The sequence below is a fragment of the Eurypyga helias genome, unplaced genomic scaffold (genome assembly GCF_000690775.1).
Source record: "Eurypyga helias isolate BGI_N326 unplaced genomic scaffold, ASM69077v1 scaffold1033, whole genome shotgun sequence".
NCBI lineage: Eukaryota > Metazoa > Chordata > Aves > Eurypygiformes > Eurypygidae > Eurypyga > Eurypyga helias.
Genome location: NW_010240312.1, coordinates 4,533 through 24,986, shown reverse-complemented (window position 1 = coordinate 24,986; position 20,454 = coordinate 4,533). Strand labels below are relative to the sequence as shown.

Below are 20,454 nucleotides of genomic sequence, written 5' to 3'. Positions count from 1 at the left end.
CCATGATACATTTCACAATCCAAAGGCATTAGAAAGCCACTGCACTTCCCCAGGAAGCAGCACAGTTGCCTGCCCCTTTACCATCTTGAGGCCCCGAGAACAAAAAACTGCACGATTTTTTAATATTCTTTTTAAAATGCATAGACAGCAGTACACAGGGCATACATAAGAGAGGAGCTCCCTAAAAAATCTCTGTATGAAAGGGCTGATAACAGTAGTACAATTCTGAAAGCAGTATCATTCATATCTCCCAGTCTTGGGAAATAGTTCAGACCTCTGCACTCACCAAGCGAGAGAAAGAAAGGTGACCAGGTTGTCTATTTGGATAGAAGAGCTTTTGTCTCATTTCTGCAACTCTCATCCTCAACTTTGCAGTTAACTTATTTCAACTGCACAGATACAATACTGGACAACCCTGCTCGATCCACTGCCAGGCCTCTTACTGACTAAAAGCTAAGCCTCTTGTTATTTCAATGGAAACAATTAGGTTATGGTATGACACCCTTTTTCGTGGCATTTATTACCTTCAAAAATGTGTCTGCTGTTACCACACTCAACAGGATCAAACTGTCATTTTATGCAACATACTTATTCATCAGATAACAGCTGATCTGTACCTTAAAATGTCTTCTGATGGGTCCTGCATTTTCCAGGTGTCCTCTAATGCGTCTGTGAGGATAAGCATCACTTGGTTTTGAAGAATAATAAGAATTCTAGTAGGAAAACAGACAGTTATTACCTTAACGTTACTAAATTATTCAAGGAAACATATGAAGTTCCCATTAGTTGTACTAACAAACACTGCGACTCTTTCACTCTTGTTGTGATCGACTCAATAACGCTGTTTGAAGGAACCAGACTAACAGGGCCTGGAGTCCAGGCTGGCTAACGTGATGGCAGAGCGCACTGAAGCCAAAGATGATACAGAACTACCCTACTGGAATATCCTCCTCAGGGAGATCTAAGCAGGTAACAACCCAATTAAGGTTTTCCACCCCTGCCCCCCAGAAGAGACTCCTCAACTTGCAGGCAGCAAGTGTAGCAGACAGGTTCCTACAGCAGTCACCCCTTCAGCCAGGCGTAAGGGCAACGAGATCAGTGCTCTGGACATCCCTGGGTAGCCTGTGGTCATCGCAGGTTAGCGTGTTTTACAGCAGACACGCACACAGTTACGTGCACAGTGCCAGCAACCAGATGACGAGCGCATAGCATGTTACAGCGGTCCTCAGAAGATTCTACTTTTAACTCTGTGTTACAGGCCAGCACTTTCGAGATTACTTGCCTGCCACTGAAACACACATGATTTCAAAAGCAAGTTGCACAGACAAGCGGTACCGAAGTCACTGTGTGTCCTAAAATAGAGCACTCCCTCCAGCTACTGTCCTACCTGTGTACTGTGGCCCTTTTCCAATTTTTCCCACGACAGCTACCTTGAGAGGATGCACACAGCTAAAATGTTATTCTCTTCCATCGTTGCATACAAGTATTTACAAAAGCATTACATGTGGCATATACTATATTAAAGTCATCTAATCCAGAAAGAACAGATTGCTAATGAACTCTTGCTAATCAAGTTAAATTCTTTATGGTCCATTCTAGAACAATCAAAGCATTCCAATGCTGTTGAGTTCTGGTTTTCCAAGGGAAATTTTAAAAAGAGCCTAAGAATAAACTCATGAAATATTTCATATAAACATATAATAATAAATGCAAATGTACATTTTGCTGTTTACGAAGTTTCTTTTCTAACAAAGGACCAAACCTTTCCAGTGGCAGAAACACCTTAGGATATGCTTTCTAATACTGTTACTTGGTGTGTGTGTGTATGGGGGTGTGTGTGTGTTTAAACTCAACAGAACAGTGTTAGAATCCAAGTTAACTTTTAAGTAGGATTTAAGATAGCTTTTTTTTTTTCCTTGAGTGGGGTGTGGTTTGGATATATTACTGCCTACAAGTCAACTATTTGGCTTCTTAAAATGCCTTGACAGAGGGGATTCAGCAGAGAACAAAAAGAGAGGGAGACAGACTATGAAGTGAGATCAAAGTAGTCAAAATGGATTTTCCAAGGAAAAAAAAAAAAGGTATGGAAAATTAAACACAGAGGAAAAAGCATGTCAGGAACTTCCCAGCTCCCTTCTTACTCTAAGAATGCAAAAGATACTCCATGAAACCAAATTAACTTTCTCCATACAACACATAATTAAATCAGGAAACTCCCTGTTGAAACACACTCCTTTAAAGATGAGAATTTAGTAAGATGAAAAAAACCACCACATTCACAAAGATTTCCTGTTATAATTAAAAATAAGCCTTTGGGACTTAAAGGTTGACCCAACTAACTGTGGATACACCCCACCCCATCTCCACCTCCCTCAAGATTCAAGTACATTCATGGAAACAAAAACATTACAACTACTTAATGCAAAGATACCTGAAGAGTAGGTTGCTGTATTTCCTAAACATAGGTTTGTAATGAGTAAACTGGGAAAGTACAAATAGATAATTGTTCTGATCATCTTTTTGTCAACAGGGTACAAAGACAGATGGGCATTTCTTACAATCAAGGCTGGACAGACATTTGCATCTTCACGGCACAAGAAGTTCTTCTCAAGGTTAGGCTTGACCCCCAGGTATTGAATATTAACGTAAGGAACACTCCCCTCCACTGGCCTGCTGTCAAACCTGATCATACCTTGCACTGAAAAGCTCGTATTGGCTAAACATGGGATACCAAAAGCACACCAACCAAGTCAATACCATCTCCGTGTTTAACCAAATGCCTAATATCGTCCATTTAAGATGAAAGCAGAAAGTGGCATAATTATCACATTTTGACAGTTTATTGTAAGGACATTTCAGTATGAGCAACACATTATCTGTTTGCACATTAGGCAACACGCTAGCATCAGATATGATCTACTGATCAGGCTTTCTGTTATCGAGCATCCATCTTTTACCAATGCTGATACATAGAGCTTGGCAAGCAACAGTGATAAAAACCACAATGAAATTTTACTAACAAAGATAAAAATATGCAAATAAATATTTGATGCATTGCATTTTTTGAATACTGTGTTATAATTTAAGATGCTGCAGTGGCTCTCCTGTCAAATACTCATTTTTAAGGTTATTTTTGACCTACTTTCTGAGTTTGTTATGCTTGTCATTTGAAACCTGGCTCTCTGATGTGCTTTTCACTCAATGTTTACTTCTAAACAAAACCAAACAAACCAGAGAGGACTAGTGGAGGTTACAGTTTTTGTTTTGGATTTCTAAGGGTTTGCTTTTAAGATTAGAGGCGGAACACTCCTCAACACAAGTGGTAAGAGATGTGGGAAAACAAGTGAAAGAGTACACAGTAGGCGCCTTTACAATTTTGCTGATACAATGTGCTATTGCTACATCTCTTGTGCAGCACAAGACAACTTCCCACGAGGGCTGGAGAGCTCTGCTTGGACTGTGAAATCAACTGAACAAACATCTACCCAAGAATATGAGACTGAGCAAAACCACCAAAAGTTACTTTCTCATTCAACAACTATTATCTTAGCCTTTCCTTACATTTCAAACCATTCCTCCGTTTTCCCATGTACTGCTGTGCCCCAGCAATGTATCTTTCATTTTAGGATGTTTCCTATTTGAAAAAGGTGTGTTCGACCCAGCATCAGTGTTCTGGTGACCCATCAGACCACTTAAATCCTAGGCACCGTCCTCCAAGCACTGCCTTTCAGCCACAGTCCTTACGCTTTCCAAGGTGCCCCAGCGGTGTTCACACCTGAACACTGAAACAAGGCTATGGATGGCAAATTGCGAATGTTTGCCCTCTTGCAGAAAGGGGCTACAAGTGGCCTTTACCTTCATTCATTTTTGGGTTTCTAAGGCTGCTTTCAACTCTGCTAATATTTCACTTCCAAATGAAGTAGTAGTGAACACAGTCACACAGCTCTGAGTTTATTACAGAACACCTGCTCAACACTGAAAAGACATGTGGCTGAAATTACAGTGGGCTGTTTGGACACCACTCCACTTAATTCCCACCACAAACACTAAAGCAGTGCTGGCAGCTTACAGGTGTGGAGATTGAGCTTGAGCTACTGCCACCAGGATAAGATCTTCTTCAATCACACCTGGTCCTGAAGAACTCCTTCATGGAAAGCCATTGTCAGGACCATACATTCTCACGCAACACATCTACGTGTCACGGGAAGTGCCACAGTACCGGAGCTAGCTTGCTCAGCTGAATTACTTTACTGCCTTGGACATATGAGTTAGCTCTATTAGTGATCTGCTCTGCCCAGGAGAAGATACCCTCTTTCTGCACTACTTTACATACCAAGTATGAGACATACTAGATAGATGGGCACGTTAGACACACCAGATAAACAGGCAAACAGACAAGGGGAGCAGAATAAGAATCAAAAGACAATAACAAACAAAAACAGAACAGGAAAAGCAATTTAAAAGTGCCAATTAATGTACTGCATGCACATTTTCAAAAGGTCTGTAAGCCCTCCACGCCAGCTGGTGAGCACTGATTAATTGCATTTTTACTGACAGTTGTGGATAGGAAAACGAAACTATTTTATTTTCCTACTTGTTTGCAAACCAGCTTCTGCATGGCTGACTTCCTGGAGAGTCATTTCTTCTTCAGGATGCCCTGCATTTGTAATACCTATGCTTTCACAGCTCCTGTTGTTCTGAATGGATAACTCCTCACTGCAGTGCAGGGCTTCAAAAACTGCAGGTTTGCAGTTTGCTATTAACAATCAAAATGTAATCTTCCTGTATCTTCAGCACATCTAACAATAACTCAGTTTCTACTTCAAACTAACTCCTTTTTAATTTGCATTTACTATATTATTTAATGAGCAATTAAGTACTTATTTTTGAGGACTTCAATCAGTCTTAAGTAATATTTTTTACTGTTAAAAACTTCTGTTTTACACTGAAAGATGCACTGCTATATCTGCAAGGCAGTTACATATCAGTGAGTGGCAGAACTTTGGCTAAATAAAACCTACTTTTGGTGGCCCACAAAACTTTAATCTTTTGGAACCCTGTCTGCAAGGTGTTAATTATAATGTGTAAAGAATGACAACTTATGTCAGTCTCCTACTTATTTTGCACCCACCAGAAAAAATGGTTTAGAATTATACTGCACAAATTAAAGCTTTTCTAGTCTCACCCGTTTCCCAAGTTAAACAAGCACAAAGACTTGGAAATAAGACTACATTGATTTAGAAAGAAATTTCCGTAAGAGACAAATTTACTTCTACTGAGCCTAAAAGAAGTGTCTTCCTCATTTCAATATTAAAGTAGGTCACAGAAAGACAGCCTAAGAAAGAGTAAGTGCCCAAAGTAGGTTCAATAAACACAGTATCAACACAGATAAGCCATTCCGTCCTCAGGAACATCATTTTACACATTTGTAGTTCTTTCTGCGATTTGCTCCTCATTTTTATTTGCTTTCAAAATAAAAGCTTTCCAGAACTGTTACCATGACAAGGATAAACACTGTTTTAAGTACAAGTGCCACCTACACAAAACAAGATTGGGACCTTCCCTTCTGACCATGGACAACTAGACTGCAGGAGAGTATTCTTTTTCTCCAACTGTTCCAAATTACCTCAGGTATCTGCTCCATACAAGGCCTTCTAATTCATAATTTAGGTATCATTGATTAATTTACATCATTGATTGGAAGAAATGCACTATTAGGTACAAATTTCTTCTACAAAGCTAAAAGCGATGTGAGTTTTTATTTCATACAACCCCTTAATCAACTGATCTCAGTAAGTCCCTTGAACCTAAAATTTAGTTCTGAAGTTCAGTTTGACCTGTTCCTGCTTTTCAAGCAGCGATTCACCACTATTTCCAGACTGGCTGAAGACATGTTTTGATTTCACCCAACATAGTGATCCAAACTAGCTTTCCGAAGTAACAAATCCCTGGCCAACTCGCTCCTATGTTACAAAGGAACCAGTAGCAAAGTTGTTCTGGAGCACGGCACTGGCGTGCACAAGAACTACCACACGTTTGGTCATAGAAGGGGGGTTAGCTCACTGGTATTAACCTATGCTTCAACAGATATCCGAGGAAGCACAGCACTAGAACTGTGAAGTTATGAGCAGTTTTATTGTTGAGCAAACTCTGAAGATAATTTACATCAGCACAGACAGTGCAACAGTAAATTATTTATAAATGCAAGAACAACGGCAGCAGCTACTAATTCTACATTTAGGCTTACCAGGTGAGGTTTCCCAATAAATTTCCTGAAAGGTGGCTTAATGAACCTCATAGGCTTTTGGAAGCCATCAAGTTGACAGCTTTGCAATTTTGGAAGATTGCAGCTTTGCTGGTTCCTGGTGTGTACGAGAGAGAGAACACAATTAAAATCTAAAGCCACGGCATATCAAACCCTTGTATTTTACACAACCTCAGTCTGGCATCTGTATCACTTAAAAATGCAAAGTGACAGCTTTTAAGTAATTTTTTCCTGGGACATTCGACAAGCGACTAGTCCTCTGACTACTGAAGCCCGAGTTGCACAGAATTATATAGTAGGCTACATTCTCTTATTGCATGACAAATTAACAGAGAGGCCTTGACTCCCTGAAATCCTCCTTGTGCCAATCAGGTTTCCCTGGCTCAGCCCGTTTAGGCTGGTCATTGCTGCCCTCCGCTGGCTGAAATGCTCTCTGCATTCCAGCAGTTCCATAGCCTAAAGTTGTACAGAACCTTCCGTTTCACAAAATCCCAAATCCGACAGCAGCTCAGATAAATAACTAGATGCTAGCTAGATGCTCCAGTGTCATCCTCAGTGCACAGGGTGCTCTCGCTTGCTTGGGTTTTGTTTAACGAGCACGTTGCCAATACAGGTGTCCATAAACCTCCGAAACAACTGCACAGCAAGCAAAGTAACCACCAGAAGTCAAAATTCATAGTTCACAAAACATACAGAAACAGCTTTCATAGCTGAAAAATAAATTACTAAGGCAAAGCCAGAGGCACACTAGACTAGCCCCTAAGCACTGCCAGTATCTCGCACGTGAGCTATGAAAAACCACCGATCTCAGGAAGATCCTACCCGCCCTTCACACCATCACTGCCTTCAGCCCCCATTACGCTGTCTGCATTGCTCTGACAGGGTAACCTCTACTCCCATCGGACTCCACGACAGCCACACCTACTGCACAAACTTGAGCTTCCCACTTTGAGTGGCATACACAGAAGGCAGGCAAGACAGTAACTGTGGAAGGGGCAAATTCACAGATTCAGGGTGGTAGGTGGGGGTTGGAAGGGACCTCTAGAGATCACCTAGTCCAACCCCCCTGCCAGAGCAGGATCACCTAGAGTAGATCACACAGGGACAAGTCCAGGCGGCTTTTGAACAGCTCCAGGGAAGGAGACTCCACCCCCCCTCTGGGCAGCCTGTTCCTGAGCTCTGTCACCCTCCCAGTGAGGAAGGGTTTCCTCATGGTCAGTTTGAACCTTGTGTTTTCCAGTTTATGGCCATTGCCCCTAGTCCTGTCCCTGGACACCACTGAGAAGAGTCTGGCCCCATTCTCCTGACACCCACCCTTTACATACCTATAAGCATTGATAAGATCCCCCCTCAGCCTCCTTTTCTCCAAAAAAAAGCCTTCCCAGAGGATCAGGCCAAACATGCACTGAAAGCATCACCTCAGGTACATAAAAGGCTACACACAACAGTCCAATTTTTTTTTTCCCCCACTTGATAACTGAGTTTTTAAAGAATCTCAAATATAATAAACACGTCTTCCACAGCTTCACAAGTCAGTCTTCCCATGTATGCGTGCACTGCCACTACAGACTGCACTTAAAAATGAACGAACAGCAGCATACTGAGAGCGATCTGCAAATCACGACTACAGCGTAGGTAAGTTTCATTACAATCTGGCAATTCTTTAATCAACATTTCTTCTCATACAAATAACTCATCTCTAATCAAGCAACCTCACAACATCCAAAGTGAAAGAGGATGACTGAGTTTAGCAAACACCTCTGGGGCAAACACCTTTACCAAACCTGTTGGAGGAATTCACAGCAGTGAAAAGCTATTCCAAAAATCTAGCTTTTCTTCATAAAAAACTCTAAGAATCAGAAACATTCCAATTCTTTGTTGATATTCCAACATGACATTACCAACCAACCAGGGCAACACAACAATATATTCATCGTAAGCATCCTAGAATGTTTTTATGAAACTACAAAATATGAAGAGAATAGTATTATATGGCACATCAGGGAGTTTAAAGATAGTTTAAGCACCTTAAAATTCATTTCTTCCCCTCTTCCCACTCAGTGCTACAGTTTGAGTTCGCCTTTTTTTCCCCCACTGCAGCTTAACCTCTTGTAAGGTAACACTCCAGTGCAGAGTATTTTGCAATGCATGCCAGTTCAATTTCAGCCTGAGTCAAACTTACAAGAACAAACTATGGAAAAGTATCACAACAAATGCCAACATAACTGTGGAAGATTCAAAAAATTAACAGATAAGAGAACTACAACAAGATTGTTATTTGCTCTATGGAAAAGTATCACAACAAATGCCAACATAACTGTGGAAGATTCAAAAAATTAACAGATAACAACCTTGTTGTAGTTCTCTTATTTGCTAATTACCTTGGAGTAACACCATCCACATGAAACACTCTCTCATCTTCGTTCTTTAGCCTCTCTTTTCTCCTCCTTTCGATATCATGCCGCAGATCATTTGGATCTTCTAACACTCTCATCATGTTCTAGTTAAGAGGAAGGGTTAAAGTCAAGTCAGCTAGTGAAAACTAAACGTGACACTGTCCTTCACGGATTGCAACTGGTATACAACCCTGTTAACGTTGTGCCACTGTCTGCACATCAGACTGATCAACCCAAAGATCCCAAATCCAAAACAGTAGCAATAAGTCATCCCAAACAATTATACTTTCTTGCACCATCTGCCTTTTTACAAGTTTCTAAACATGAACAGAGCACTGGAATTCTGCATGGAGTTGCCAAGGCAAAAATATGCACAAATTCCAGTAAATCTTAAGAAGTTCTACTCTTTTTAATTAAGTTGAACCTCCACATACCTGGACTACAGAAGGAAAAAACAAACAAACAAAAAAAAACCCAACAACAAAAACCACCCACAACTAAATCACAGTAAGCATAGCTTAAAAGGGGAAGACAGAAAATCTTATGTCCCCAGATGAAAGCACAGGATAAAACAGCATTCTGAGGAATTATATGGTTGTTGGGCCATGCTAGCACTTGGGTAGAACGTACATTATGGCTTTTTCCAATCTCAGAAGAAAAGTAAGAGCCCCATGTCAGCCACCAACTTAGTATTTACACTGTTTAAAAATGGCTAGGGGTTCAAGCAGCATGAATAACCACACTCCAACTGCCGTGGGCAACACCTCTGCATTTCGCTCATTGGTGAACACAGTACACTTGCACCACTCTGGTATCTGTAAATACGCTCAAGTGTGCCTTTCTTTCGAAACAGAATTACTGACGGTCTTCACAGCACGTAAAAATGACTTACCAGCACCAAGGGGAAGATGTTGTTTTACATCTCTATCATTTTAACTTACTGTTTGCCAGAAAAGGTAAAGTTAATCAAGATACCTGGGGAGATTCAGATGGCACAGTTCGTTTGTTCTGAAGGTCTGCTAGAGACATGTCAATCCTCCTGGAACACAAAAATATTACATAAGAACAAGTGCCAGCACTGTAAATAGCAAAACCATTATTGACCAACTACAGAATTCTTTACAGACTATGAGCCGGCAGTTCAGCCAGTGAAAACACGCTTTACGTTGTGTAATGTCTGCTGACGGTTAACTACCTCAACGCAAGTAAATCAAGGCCAAAAGCACATCAGTTACCTGTGAATTTCTGGATCCAAACATATCTTAACTTCATTCATATTCACAACTGGTTTATCCTGAATTTTTGAGAATCGTTCATGTAGAGTTATGTTAGAAGACGTAAAATAATTTGCTGTGAAGAGATATTAAAATATAAGAATGTTTATTTGTAGTATTTGAAATGCACAGTGAGAAACTGGATCTCTTAAAAAATTAACTCTTAAGGACACCAAGACAACTTCTAAGATTAAATATCAAACTATATCCACTTGGAGTTTAACATCCAGAGATGAAGGATTAGGCCAGCCCAACTTAGCCATCCTTCTTATTTAGTAAGATTAAGCTCAGTGGAAAGTCAACTATTTGTTAGCTCTATCATGGTAGTACTCAAATGACTAGAATCTATAAAGTTCAACCCTGAACATGATGCAGCAGTCTAAACAGGAATCTGAAAAATTAAAGGAACCATGTGTATCTAGGAAATTGTGACCACAGCAAAGCTCCTTCTTTCTTCTCGTTTCGTAAACAAGAAGGTTAGTCTGAAGCACTAGGATAAAATATTTTCGGACCTTAACGCTCCACAATAATGCCTCTGTTACGGACGGAGACCTTCTTACAATCATTCTCCATCTAGCTACTTGAAATCCTCAACCTACACTTCTCCTTAAACAACACAGCATGAAGCCAAAATTCAAATGAAGCCAAAGGCAAACACCCAAGACTTACAAGGACAGCGCATCTGATTTATTAGATTTGGTTTCAATAATTATAAATACATAAACACACACATATACCCCAAATGTTACAGCCACCTTTGACTTGATGGATAATTGTGATTATTTCCTGAGTAAATTCTCTTGATGGGTCGTTTTCAACATTTTGTGTCACAGATTCCACGTGCTCAAACACAGGATGAAAATTTTCATTTTTCCTGCCAACAGCAACCAGATCATGGGACATCTGCCTCTCTGTAGTATGACTAGAAGCAGCCCTAGAATAAGAAGTTGTAGATATTCACTTCATAAGAATTCACTATATCTAAACATTTCAGACAGACAAGTAGAACAAAACAGTATATTAAGAAGTAAATTTAAGGAACAAATGCAATGAAAACTGAAATCTCATTTTGTTCCTTTAGTAATTTAGAAACTCATACGGCCATAAGGAAGAAAAGTTTTCATAAATACAAAGAGATATGATTACGCCCCCAGGAATCCTTGTTTCAGTGAAGTATGCAATACAAAGTTTGTGAATTTTAAATTTACTTCTTCTGTATTATCAGAAAAAAGCAAATTAAGATCCTGATATACTTCTTTAGTATAGTTCTGGAAGGTAATTACATGTGTGTCTTCATCTATAAGGAGCTACCAGACAATTTTCAAGACCAGTTCAGAGATTTAAAAACCTCACAGCACCTTTGGGAACAAAATCATCAATTCAAGCTAAGAATGCGTTTAGCATCTTTTTGTCAAATTTTACTCCTTCTAAGTAAGTTTACACCTCAAACGGCTGCATTGCTGCTTAAGAATTATTTCAACAAGGAAGCTAACACTTTAAATATCCTGATGTTCTTGCAAGGAAAATGCTTCTCATTTGGAAATAAATTGAGGACTCAAAGAGCCCATGTAAAAGCTTTTAAGATAAAGATTCTGTTGACTGTTGTGCTGGTTTTGGCTGGGATAGAGTTGATTTTCTTCACAGTAGCTAGCATAAGGCTGTTTTGGATTTATGCTGAGAAGAATGTTGATAACACAGGATGTTTTAGTTGCTGCCAAGCAATGTTTACATTAAGCCAAGGACTTTTTCAGTTTCTCATACTGCCCCTGTGTTCCCAGCTGCTTCTCTGCAAGAAGCTGGGAGGAGACACAGCCAGGACAGCTGATCCCAACTGACCAAAGGGATATTCCATACCATATGGCATCATGGTCAGCATTTAAAGCTGGACATGGCTGAACACCTGCCTGGCAATGGGAAGTGGCGAATGGATTCCTTGTTTTGCTTTGCCTGTGGGCACAGCTTTTGCTTTACCTGTTAAACTGTCTTTATCTCAACTTATGGGTTTTCTCACTTTTGCCCTGCTGATTCTCTCATCCATCCCACTAGGGTAAAGCCAGTAAGAAGCTGCATGGGGGTTAGCTGTCAGTTGGGGTTAAACCACAACAACTGTGCATTCTGCAAAGTGGTTACATGCCTCCCATCCAGTATTTGAAGCAGAACATACTAGAATTTCATTCAAAAATTGTATCAAAAAGACTCTAGAAGGTGCCAGGAGTCATCCATTTGCCCCCAGTAAACTGGAAATAAATGCATACAAAAGGGAATCCTAACAGTCTCAACTGTAGGTGGTTAGAATTATCTACCTGCATTCCCCACGTCAATAAACAGTATTCAGCTGAGACATTTCAAGTCAGGTGTTTGTTAAATGCCTAAAGCAGGCAGCATGAATATTCCCAGTCATCAGCTTTTGTCTTTTATTTTTTTTTAAATATTTAGCATTTTTGGCTGCAGAAGCAAGCCTTCCACACATGAAATTAGCTGTAACCAATGTAGTAGTTTCCTTCAGTCTGCAATTAATTACCATGTCCATTGTGCATGACTTTCAAAACCAGCAGCACAAGGCTACTAGATGCAGGAATTGTCCTGTGGGCTTGCAACAAAACCCAACAGTAGTTATTTTCATTGAACAGTTTTGGTTGGAAGGGACCTTACAGACCATCTAGTTCCAACCCCCCTGCCATGGGCAGGGACACCTTCCACTAGACCAGGGTGCTCAAAGCCTCATCCAGCCTGGCCTTGAACACTTCCAGGGATGGGGCATCCACAGCTTCTCTGGACAACCTGTTCTAACATTCTTCTTACATTATGATTCAGGAAGTTAAATGCTTGTCCTAGTCCAAAGGTGGAGAGCTATTACTCTGCTTCCCATGCCTCAGTCTTTCATATTAGTCCCTTAAGTGCAGACAGTAGCTTGTCTTTGTAACTCTCCGTTGTATTATGCATTTCTGACATACTGGAAAGGGAAAATGGTTGATATAGATATTTTATTTGGGACAGGAGGCAAAATACCTTTTGAAAAAGCTGATGATTCTGGAAGTGAAGGTAATCCCTGCCCAAAGGGATTACTGCCATTAGATGACATTCTTGCCTGCAACAGCAAGGCAACAAACCAGAAAAGCCTGCAAAAATCTACACAAACCAAGCTGCTTTGTCTCTACCATGTAGATTTTCATAATATTACCACTTCTTTCCAATTCAGACAGCACTGGGAACGCTAAAGGCAACCACAAGTATTACACCGAAGACAGACAGAAGTAGACACTACTGTTTTTCAGTTCCGATGCCTCAACAGATTGCCACTTCGTTTGGCACAACAATAATTAACACAACCTAGGGATCTCATTTTTAAACACCTTTACTGAACTTGAGATCTTGAACATCTGAATGACTGCCTGAGACTTAAGTAATTTAAAGGTTATCTGGTTCTTAGAAGAAATGAGGGATGACTCAGTCAAAAAAAAAAACAAACCCCAAAAACCAAACCCCCTCGTATTCCAGACCAAAGCACAGGACTAGACTTTTTTAAAAAAAAAAAAAACAAAAGCAGAAAAGCACCACATTGGCTTGTCATAAGCAACTTTTACCTACAAGTTTGTATCAGGCACATCTACTCTTGCCACTTCCCACTATATCATGAAATGAAGTGGGGGATTTTTTTGGTTTGTTTTTCTTAACAGAGGTGGGCTGTGAGTTTCCAGTCAGGGCAAGTTAACATTTGAACCTTAATAAAATGAAAAGGGTACAACCTTAGTTTGTCCTGGTTACCTCCTAGAGAAACTGTGCTTTCCTCCCATATCCATAAACTGCAAAGAGACAGGAAGAAAGAAGAGAAGGTGAGGGGAAACCAAATACCTGCACTTGGTCACCATTTTCTTCATATCCACTTTGATTGTGAGGTGTTCCCTCCTACAGTTGACATCTGACATTTTCACATCTGAAACAGCGTGATTGAAATCGTGCTGGCTATCAGAGGAATCTCCTTTTTTCCTGAATTCCCCTTCTTTCCTTACTCTTTCCTTCGGTTTGCTTTTAAAAGACCCCAGATCAACACCCGCTTTGGAAGAGTTAAGGCAAGCATTGCAGCCCTTCTTTGAACTGTATTTAACAGGTACTTCGACGTGCCCGTCTGCAGTCCGTCTCGCTCTTCCACCGCTAAAGTAATCTAACTCTTTGCTGTCCCGGGCACCCTTAGAAGAACTGTATTTCTGGTCTTCCTGCTTCACATGCTTCTGAGCTCTATCGTCTGAGAAAGGCTTCTCCCCGTCCGGATGCCTGCGCCGCTTGTGACTGTACTCATAGGTTATCTTTGCGACAGAACCCTCCGAGTACTCCCTTTCAGCTGATCGGTGGGACTGGGCACCCAGACTTCTTTGATCCTCCTTTTCTTGGTAGGGTGGAAAAGAACGCTCTTGCTTCCACTTGGCATTTCTTGCTACTTCTCCACCGTCATACCTCTCCATTTCTTTAGCCCTTTTAGACGTGTGCCCATATTCTCTGTAATCGTGATCTTCAGGATACCTGTGTTGACATAAAGCAATTTACACTTGCACTAGAGAAGAAAGCGAGAACTTATGTGTGCAGAATGTTGGACAGCAGAATGCGTGGCAAGTTAACCCACAATCCCTCAGGCCAAGGTACGGATGTGCAGGGGCTCTTAAGAGGGAAATATTATCCTTTCACACTCTAGCCATCAATACGATTTACTTACAAGACAAATAACTTCACTACCACCAGTCGCCCATAATTAAACTACAAAGTGGCCAAGGTGTTTCAAGGTGGATATCTTCAACTATAATGAAAACAGACTTTCACTTGAGGCTTTACACCACAATACCCAGGTTTTAATTATTTTATTCCTATACCTCTTCTGTAAAGAGCTCCTTGCCGTAAATTCATCAGAAACTCTTCTGGGTGACTGACCATACTTCTCTTCGTGTAACCTCTGGTGCCTCAAGTCATCGTCATGCCATTTTCTTTCAAATTTACATGAAGCCCCTAACGGTCTATGAAAAGGTTTCATTCCTTTTTCATTTCCAGTGAATTTGTAGTGCTCAAACATGTATCTTTCTTCCATTTTGTGTTGGTAAAAGGGACGATCATGCTCTTTGTATGGTATTTCCGAGTATTTTGGGGGTAACTGGCATCTCCTATTGCTTTCAGTTCTTTCAGAAGAATGTGTTCTGTAGGGCTTATGTCTGTAAGCATCTTCCATGGGAATTCTTTTCAGGTTTGGTGAAGGTGATCTGCGCTCGTATATCCTCTGGTGGTTATTTCCATGAGGTGCAAACCTGGAATTGCTTTGTCCGTATTTCTCATCTTCTGTTCTCCATGGCATAGGTTTCTTTGGGTCCTTACGAAAGCTTTTATATTCGCAGTCATAATTAATATGAGCATGCCTTTGCCGATGGTGCTCTGGACTCCTAAATGCTGGAGATAAGGACCTAAGGCAAAAACAAAATCCTCCTTGAGTAGCCCCATAAAACTGAATCAACCTTTTAATGAGAGCATCTATTCTCCAAGGAACTATAGGTTAGTACACAGTTTCAATCAACTGGTAAGAAACGTAAGAACAAGCTAAGATATTCCAGGTGTCATTTGCCTTGGTTAGACTATCAAGCTTACTTTTACGCTGTTCAAAGTTTTCATCGTAAAAATACCCACTCAAAACAGCAGTAAGTCAATAATTTTTTTCTCTTTACACTTTTTCATTTAGAACTAATTTTATATATACACCAAGTTTCCAGTACATTGAAATAAACTGTTACATACATTTTCACACTTCTCAAGCAGTCCCTATCTCTCTCAGTGCCAAGAGAAAAAAGGATATAAAAAACTGAGGGGAAAAAAAGAAAAAACATACTTTACAGGATTTCTTTGCATGCCAAAACATGCATTTTCGTGAGACCTGGGGCATTTCTCCCTGCCCTTCACACAAAGGGCATTCACAACTGTCAATCTAATATGGAAGTACACAGGATTTCTCTTTCTATAAATAAAAAAAAAACCCACACATTTTTCTGTTACCCAACAAGGTCCCTTGGTCTCGGTCATCACAACTTAGTCTGTTCAGTACAGTACTCCAAAAGCAGCAGAAAAGCAGTTTCAAGCTCTTGCAAGCTTAAAAGTATGCCAGTCGCTTAGTTTTAACACCTCAGATGGGCACTGCAAGTCCTAAAACTTAGGCAGGTAACTAACAGCATGAAGTAACCTGGATGTTACTCTGGTAACAGACTTCAGTGGCACTAGGGTAGTGTCCAAACCGAAGGGCACTGACTCCCGTGTTCTCAGATCACCTCACACTGCAAGGCATATCTAACTGTGATAAAAATCCATCTGCGGATCAGCCACAAAGGCTCAGAAAGCCTGGGGGGTCTGAACCAAGAAGTAGTTTTCTTAACAGCTGACCTGGCCCTCCCTGTAGACAAAGAGGCAAAACAGGAGAGAGTTACAGACATGAAGTGCATCAAGTGGTACTTGAGTAAAAATGACCTGAACAAGTTTAGTGCTTGGATGTTGAACAGTTCCAAGGCCCGAAACGTGCAAGCTGGACAAAGTTCTCAGCAGACACTAAAACCTTAACGTCTCCAGAATAAGAAAAATAAACTTAAAAAAATCATTACAGCAAAATTACGAGTCGGAAAAAATCGCAAAAGGTGTTCAGTTTGGAAAATAAGTTATAATTTATAAAATACACATTAAAATTTCAATTCAGGATGCCATTTTCTTTTACACATGTTTCAAGTCCTAATCATAAATCCCTAGACAGAGCTACATTTCAGAACACAAGTTACAGATGAATATTCACCTTGGTTTCCATCGTGGTGATCTTGATCTAGATCTTGTCATCTTCTCTCACGTGCTTATACGGTTTTCCTGAAGCTGTAAAAACGGTACAATTTACTAGTCTGATAACAGCATTGTACTACAAATTGCAAGAACAGGTTTTTTTAACAAGTGTGGTAAGATGCTCCAAGGTTGGGTGGGGCAAGGCATATTTTCAGGATGTTCTTTTACCTCTAATGACCATTTTAAGGCAAATAACATTTTTCCTAACTGCTTAGGAATTAAGAACTTAGAACACAGCTTATTTTCATTATAAAGACTTACATTTGACCATTGCTCCCTTTTTCCTCTCCATTTTGTAATGCTGCCTGTTCACTCTGGTTTTAAGTGTTAATAATATCACAAGCAAGCTGCAGAAACTGAAGTGTTGCAATTGCTAGTATGTACTGAATGCTATAAATGACAGAGGGGGGAGAGACAGCCAGCTTTAAACTCACGTTTACGAAGAACAATGTTTTAGCATCACGTTATATTCTGAACTCCAAATTTGTAACGTGATGTTGTACATGGTTACAGACCTCCTGAAGCTTTAACTGTTCCATCAAATCTCAGCTGCTGTCTCATCATACACTTCATCCAAATCAAACCATGTACAAAAGACCACTTTTCATGTTTATACTTCACTTTTTAATAGCCTACTACCTAGGCACACACTTCAATGTACAATGGATGCACTATGTAACAGAAAGTCCTGCTCCTGAATCCTGGAAGTAACTCTGGACACCCCTTCTCATAAAAAGCTATGAAAGAATGAAAGAAATGCCAGTGGTATCTACCCTTCTTGTTCTTCTTTACAAAGAGATACTAGAAGTCTAGAAAATAAGCAATGAAAAAATATACAAACTCACCAGTAACATGACCGGTGAATACGAATGGAATGACTATTCATTATTTAGCAAACACAAGGATTAAAGCAGAGTGAAAATATTTGGTAACTGGTTAAAGTTGGAATTTGGACCACAAAGCAATGCCTACAGCTCCTAATTACCACAAGATGCTGTAAAGGCAAGAAATATAAATAGATACAAAACCAGATCCATCAACAGCTCTAAAATTAATGAGCCACCAGTCACCTGAAACTGGAAGAATACACCCGGGTCAATGTCACTCTGCGCTCTGGTATTTTCTGCAAGTATTTGCTCAGACACGGAGACAGAAAACTAGTCTGTACTGGCCAAGTATGGCCTTTCTGACACTCCCAATGCTCAAATCATTTCTTTAACCGAATCTTTTACCTCACCAACTAAAATTGAAAGGGGAGAAAAACCAGCAAGCTTTAAGGAACATGAAGGAACCTGGAAAAGCAGTGTGCCCCCACACACCTGGCCCGGTGCCTCACCTCCCCCCACCCAGCCACACTAATTGCTCAAATAAAATATTACCCCTTGCTACAGCTGATCTTCTGTATGATTAGCTCCTGGCTAAACCAGCAGTATCTTAGAGGAGAACGTACAGCATATTTCTGATGCCAACCACCAGGGTGGACGTTAGACATCCATCACATTTCAGAGCCGTTCTGGAAGTGTTCGCTTCCTGCTCATTAAGCTGCACCATAAGCTACACAGACTATCATTTGCGAGACACAGCAATAGCTTAGTTCTGGAGGAAACCCTCTTGAATTTATCTTTTAAAAAATCCCTGTTGTGGTTTAATCCCAGCCAGCAATTAAGTACCACACAGCCACTCGCTCACCACCACCCCTCCTCCAGTGGGGATGGAGAATCGGAGGAAAAGACAGGGAAGCTCATGGATTGCGGTAAGAACAATAATTGAATATAAATTAATAAAATAGTGATACTACTAGTGCTAGCCAATACTACTAATGCTACTATGTAATAACAGAAAATAAAGCAAATTATACAATTGCTCACCAACCAATCCCCAGCCAGGCCCTGAGCAGCGAGAGTCAGAGCCAGAGAGCCCGAGAGCGATCGCAGCAGAGTCCAAGCGAGCCCCACGAGCGATAGCACCAACCAGAAGAACAGCCAGCCTTCCAGCAACCAGTACTGCCCTCCAGCCCACCCCCCAGCTTACGTACCGAGCATGACATGCTACGGAACTAACTACTACTTTAGTCAGTTTGGGTCAGCTGTCTGAACTGTGTGTCCCCCCACAGTTCTCCTGAACTGTGTGTCCCCCCACACTGTTTTCAGTGAGAAAGTTGGGAACATGGGTGCCGTATCAGAAGCTGAGAAAGACCTTGAATAGGTACGAGCACTCCCCAGCACCAACTGAAAAACACCTTATCAGTACTGTTCTCAGAGCAAATCCAAAACGTAGCCTCACACCAAGTAAACCCAGCACAATCTCAAGTCTCCTGTTTGCCACGAGCACCTGCTCCGCGGCGCGCCCTTCTGCGCGACAAGGCATGATGTTGTAAGAACTGTTGAGGGGATAGTGAAGCAAAAATAAAAAAAAACACCAACCCCAAAGACAACACAAACTATTTGTTCCCTGGACTTTCCCAAAGACAACACAAACTATTTGTTCTTTTTTGAAACTATTTCTATTTTGAAACTATTTGAACTTTTAGATATGAAGTCAGCATTGCCTCTTGGATCCGAAAGGCATGTATCTGAGGACTGCACAGCATGAATTAACCTCAGGCCCCTTGCTTACTCGAAGAACATACGAGCCAACATTAAATATGATGCTCCAATGCCAGTATTCAAACATTATTTTTCAAAGAGAAGTAATGCTGTGACCAGAATATCTTCCTATTTCTCACCCATAAAAGCACACCCTGTCAAACTGAACAGCATTTCAGAAACAAAAGCCCACAGCCCCTGGCTAACCCATTTCAATAAGAGATGCGTGTCCGGCAACCTTCAAATATGCACTACTACCCTTTCTCCTGGTAAACTTAAAAAAAAAGACAGAGCTGTATGTGCCATTCATATTATTCCTATCTTCCCTTCAGTTCTGAACTTCATCCTTCATTTCCAAGCGAGTGTGTAAACAGCGAAATGACAGAAGTACCATTAAACCCCACCCAACCATTGCACAGAACCTGATCTGCCAGGATCTCTCATCGCAGACTGATCAAGCTGGAAACTGAGCATGCATAACAAGAGACTCCTTATGCTTTCAATACTGGCGAAACAATCGTATCAAAAGCGTGAGAAGGACTGTGACAGCACGTCCTAGATCTTGCCTTAGGATAAAGGGGACTACTGTAATTTCCAGTGAAGACACTCTTTTTGTTTAGCAGAAAAAGCGTTCATTTGTTGCAGCGCGCCTCCTAGAGCGACTGGCGCAATATGCTTTCCTCCCAGCGAGATGCAAGACGCGATACGCGGCACACGAAGGCAACAGACACCCGACCCCAGTCAAGACTCCCAGCATAACACCAGAATCCCAAATTCACCTATACGCTATTGGCAGGCAGTGCTAAATTCAGGTTTTAACCACCTCATCTCAGCCATAGGGCTCCATACCCACAGCAAGCTTTCTGTAGGATGGTTCCAGGTAGCAAGTTTGTCTATAGCAGAATTAGTTAAATCCAATGACGGCCCTATGGTTGCCGAGTCAGCCATCCTGGTGCTTCTGAAACCCCAGGTCACGCCGGAGCAGAGGTGTCAGGACCTGCTACAGCCTTGGTTCCGAATTTTGCCAAGTGCCCCTGCTGTACTTTATGAGATGCTGTCACTATGAAAACACAAAGAACTATTTTTTT

At 40.9% G+C, this 20,454-nt stretch overlaps 1 protein-coding gene across 1 annotated transcript in view; it reads right to left on the bottom strand.

Annotated features, from left to right (window-relative positions):
• Window positions 1-16,781, bottom strand: part of LOC104507187 (chromosome unknown open reading frame, human CXorf23) — a 23,054-nt gene extending 6,273 nt beyond the window's left edge. The window contains exons 1-9 of the mRNA XM_010148392.1: window positions 16,741-16,781; window positions 14,798-15,376; window positions 13,788-14,453; window positions 10,691-10,869; window positions 9,897-10,011; window positions 9,637-9,700; window positions 8,647-8,765; window positions 6,248-6,362; window positions 618-713 (exon numbers count right to left, since the gene is read on the bottom strand). Coding sequence (XP_010146694.1) covers window positions 618-713; window positions 6,248-6,362; window positions 8,647-8,765; window positions 9,637-9,700; window positions 9,897-10,011; window positions 10,691-10,869; window positions 13,788-14,453; window positions 14,798-15,376; window positions 16,741-16,781 — 1,974 coding nt within the window. The remainder of the gene's footprint in view (window positions 1-617; window positions 714-6,247; window positions 6,363-8,646; window positions 8,766-9,636; window positions 9,701-9,896; window positions 10,012-10,690; window positions 10,870-13,787; window positions 14,454-14,797; window positions 15,377-16,740) is intronic.
• Between the last annotated feature and the right edge of the window lie 3,673 nt (window positions 16,782-20,454).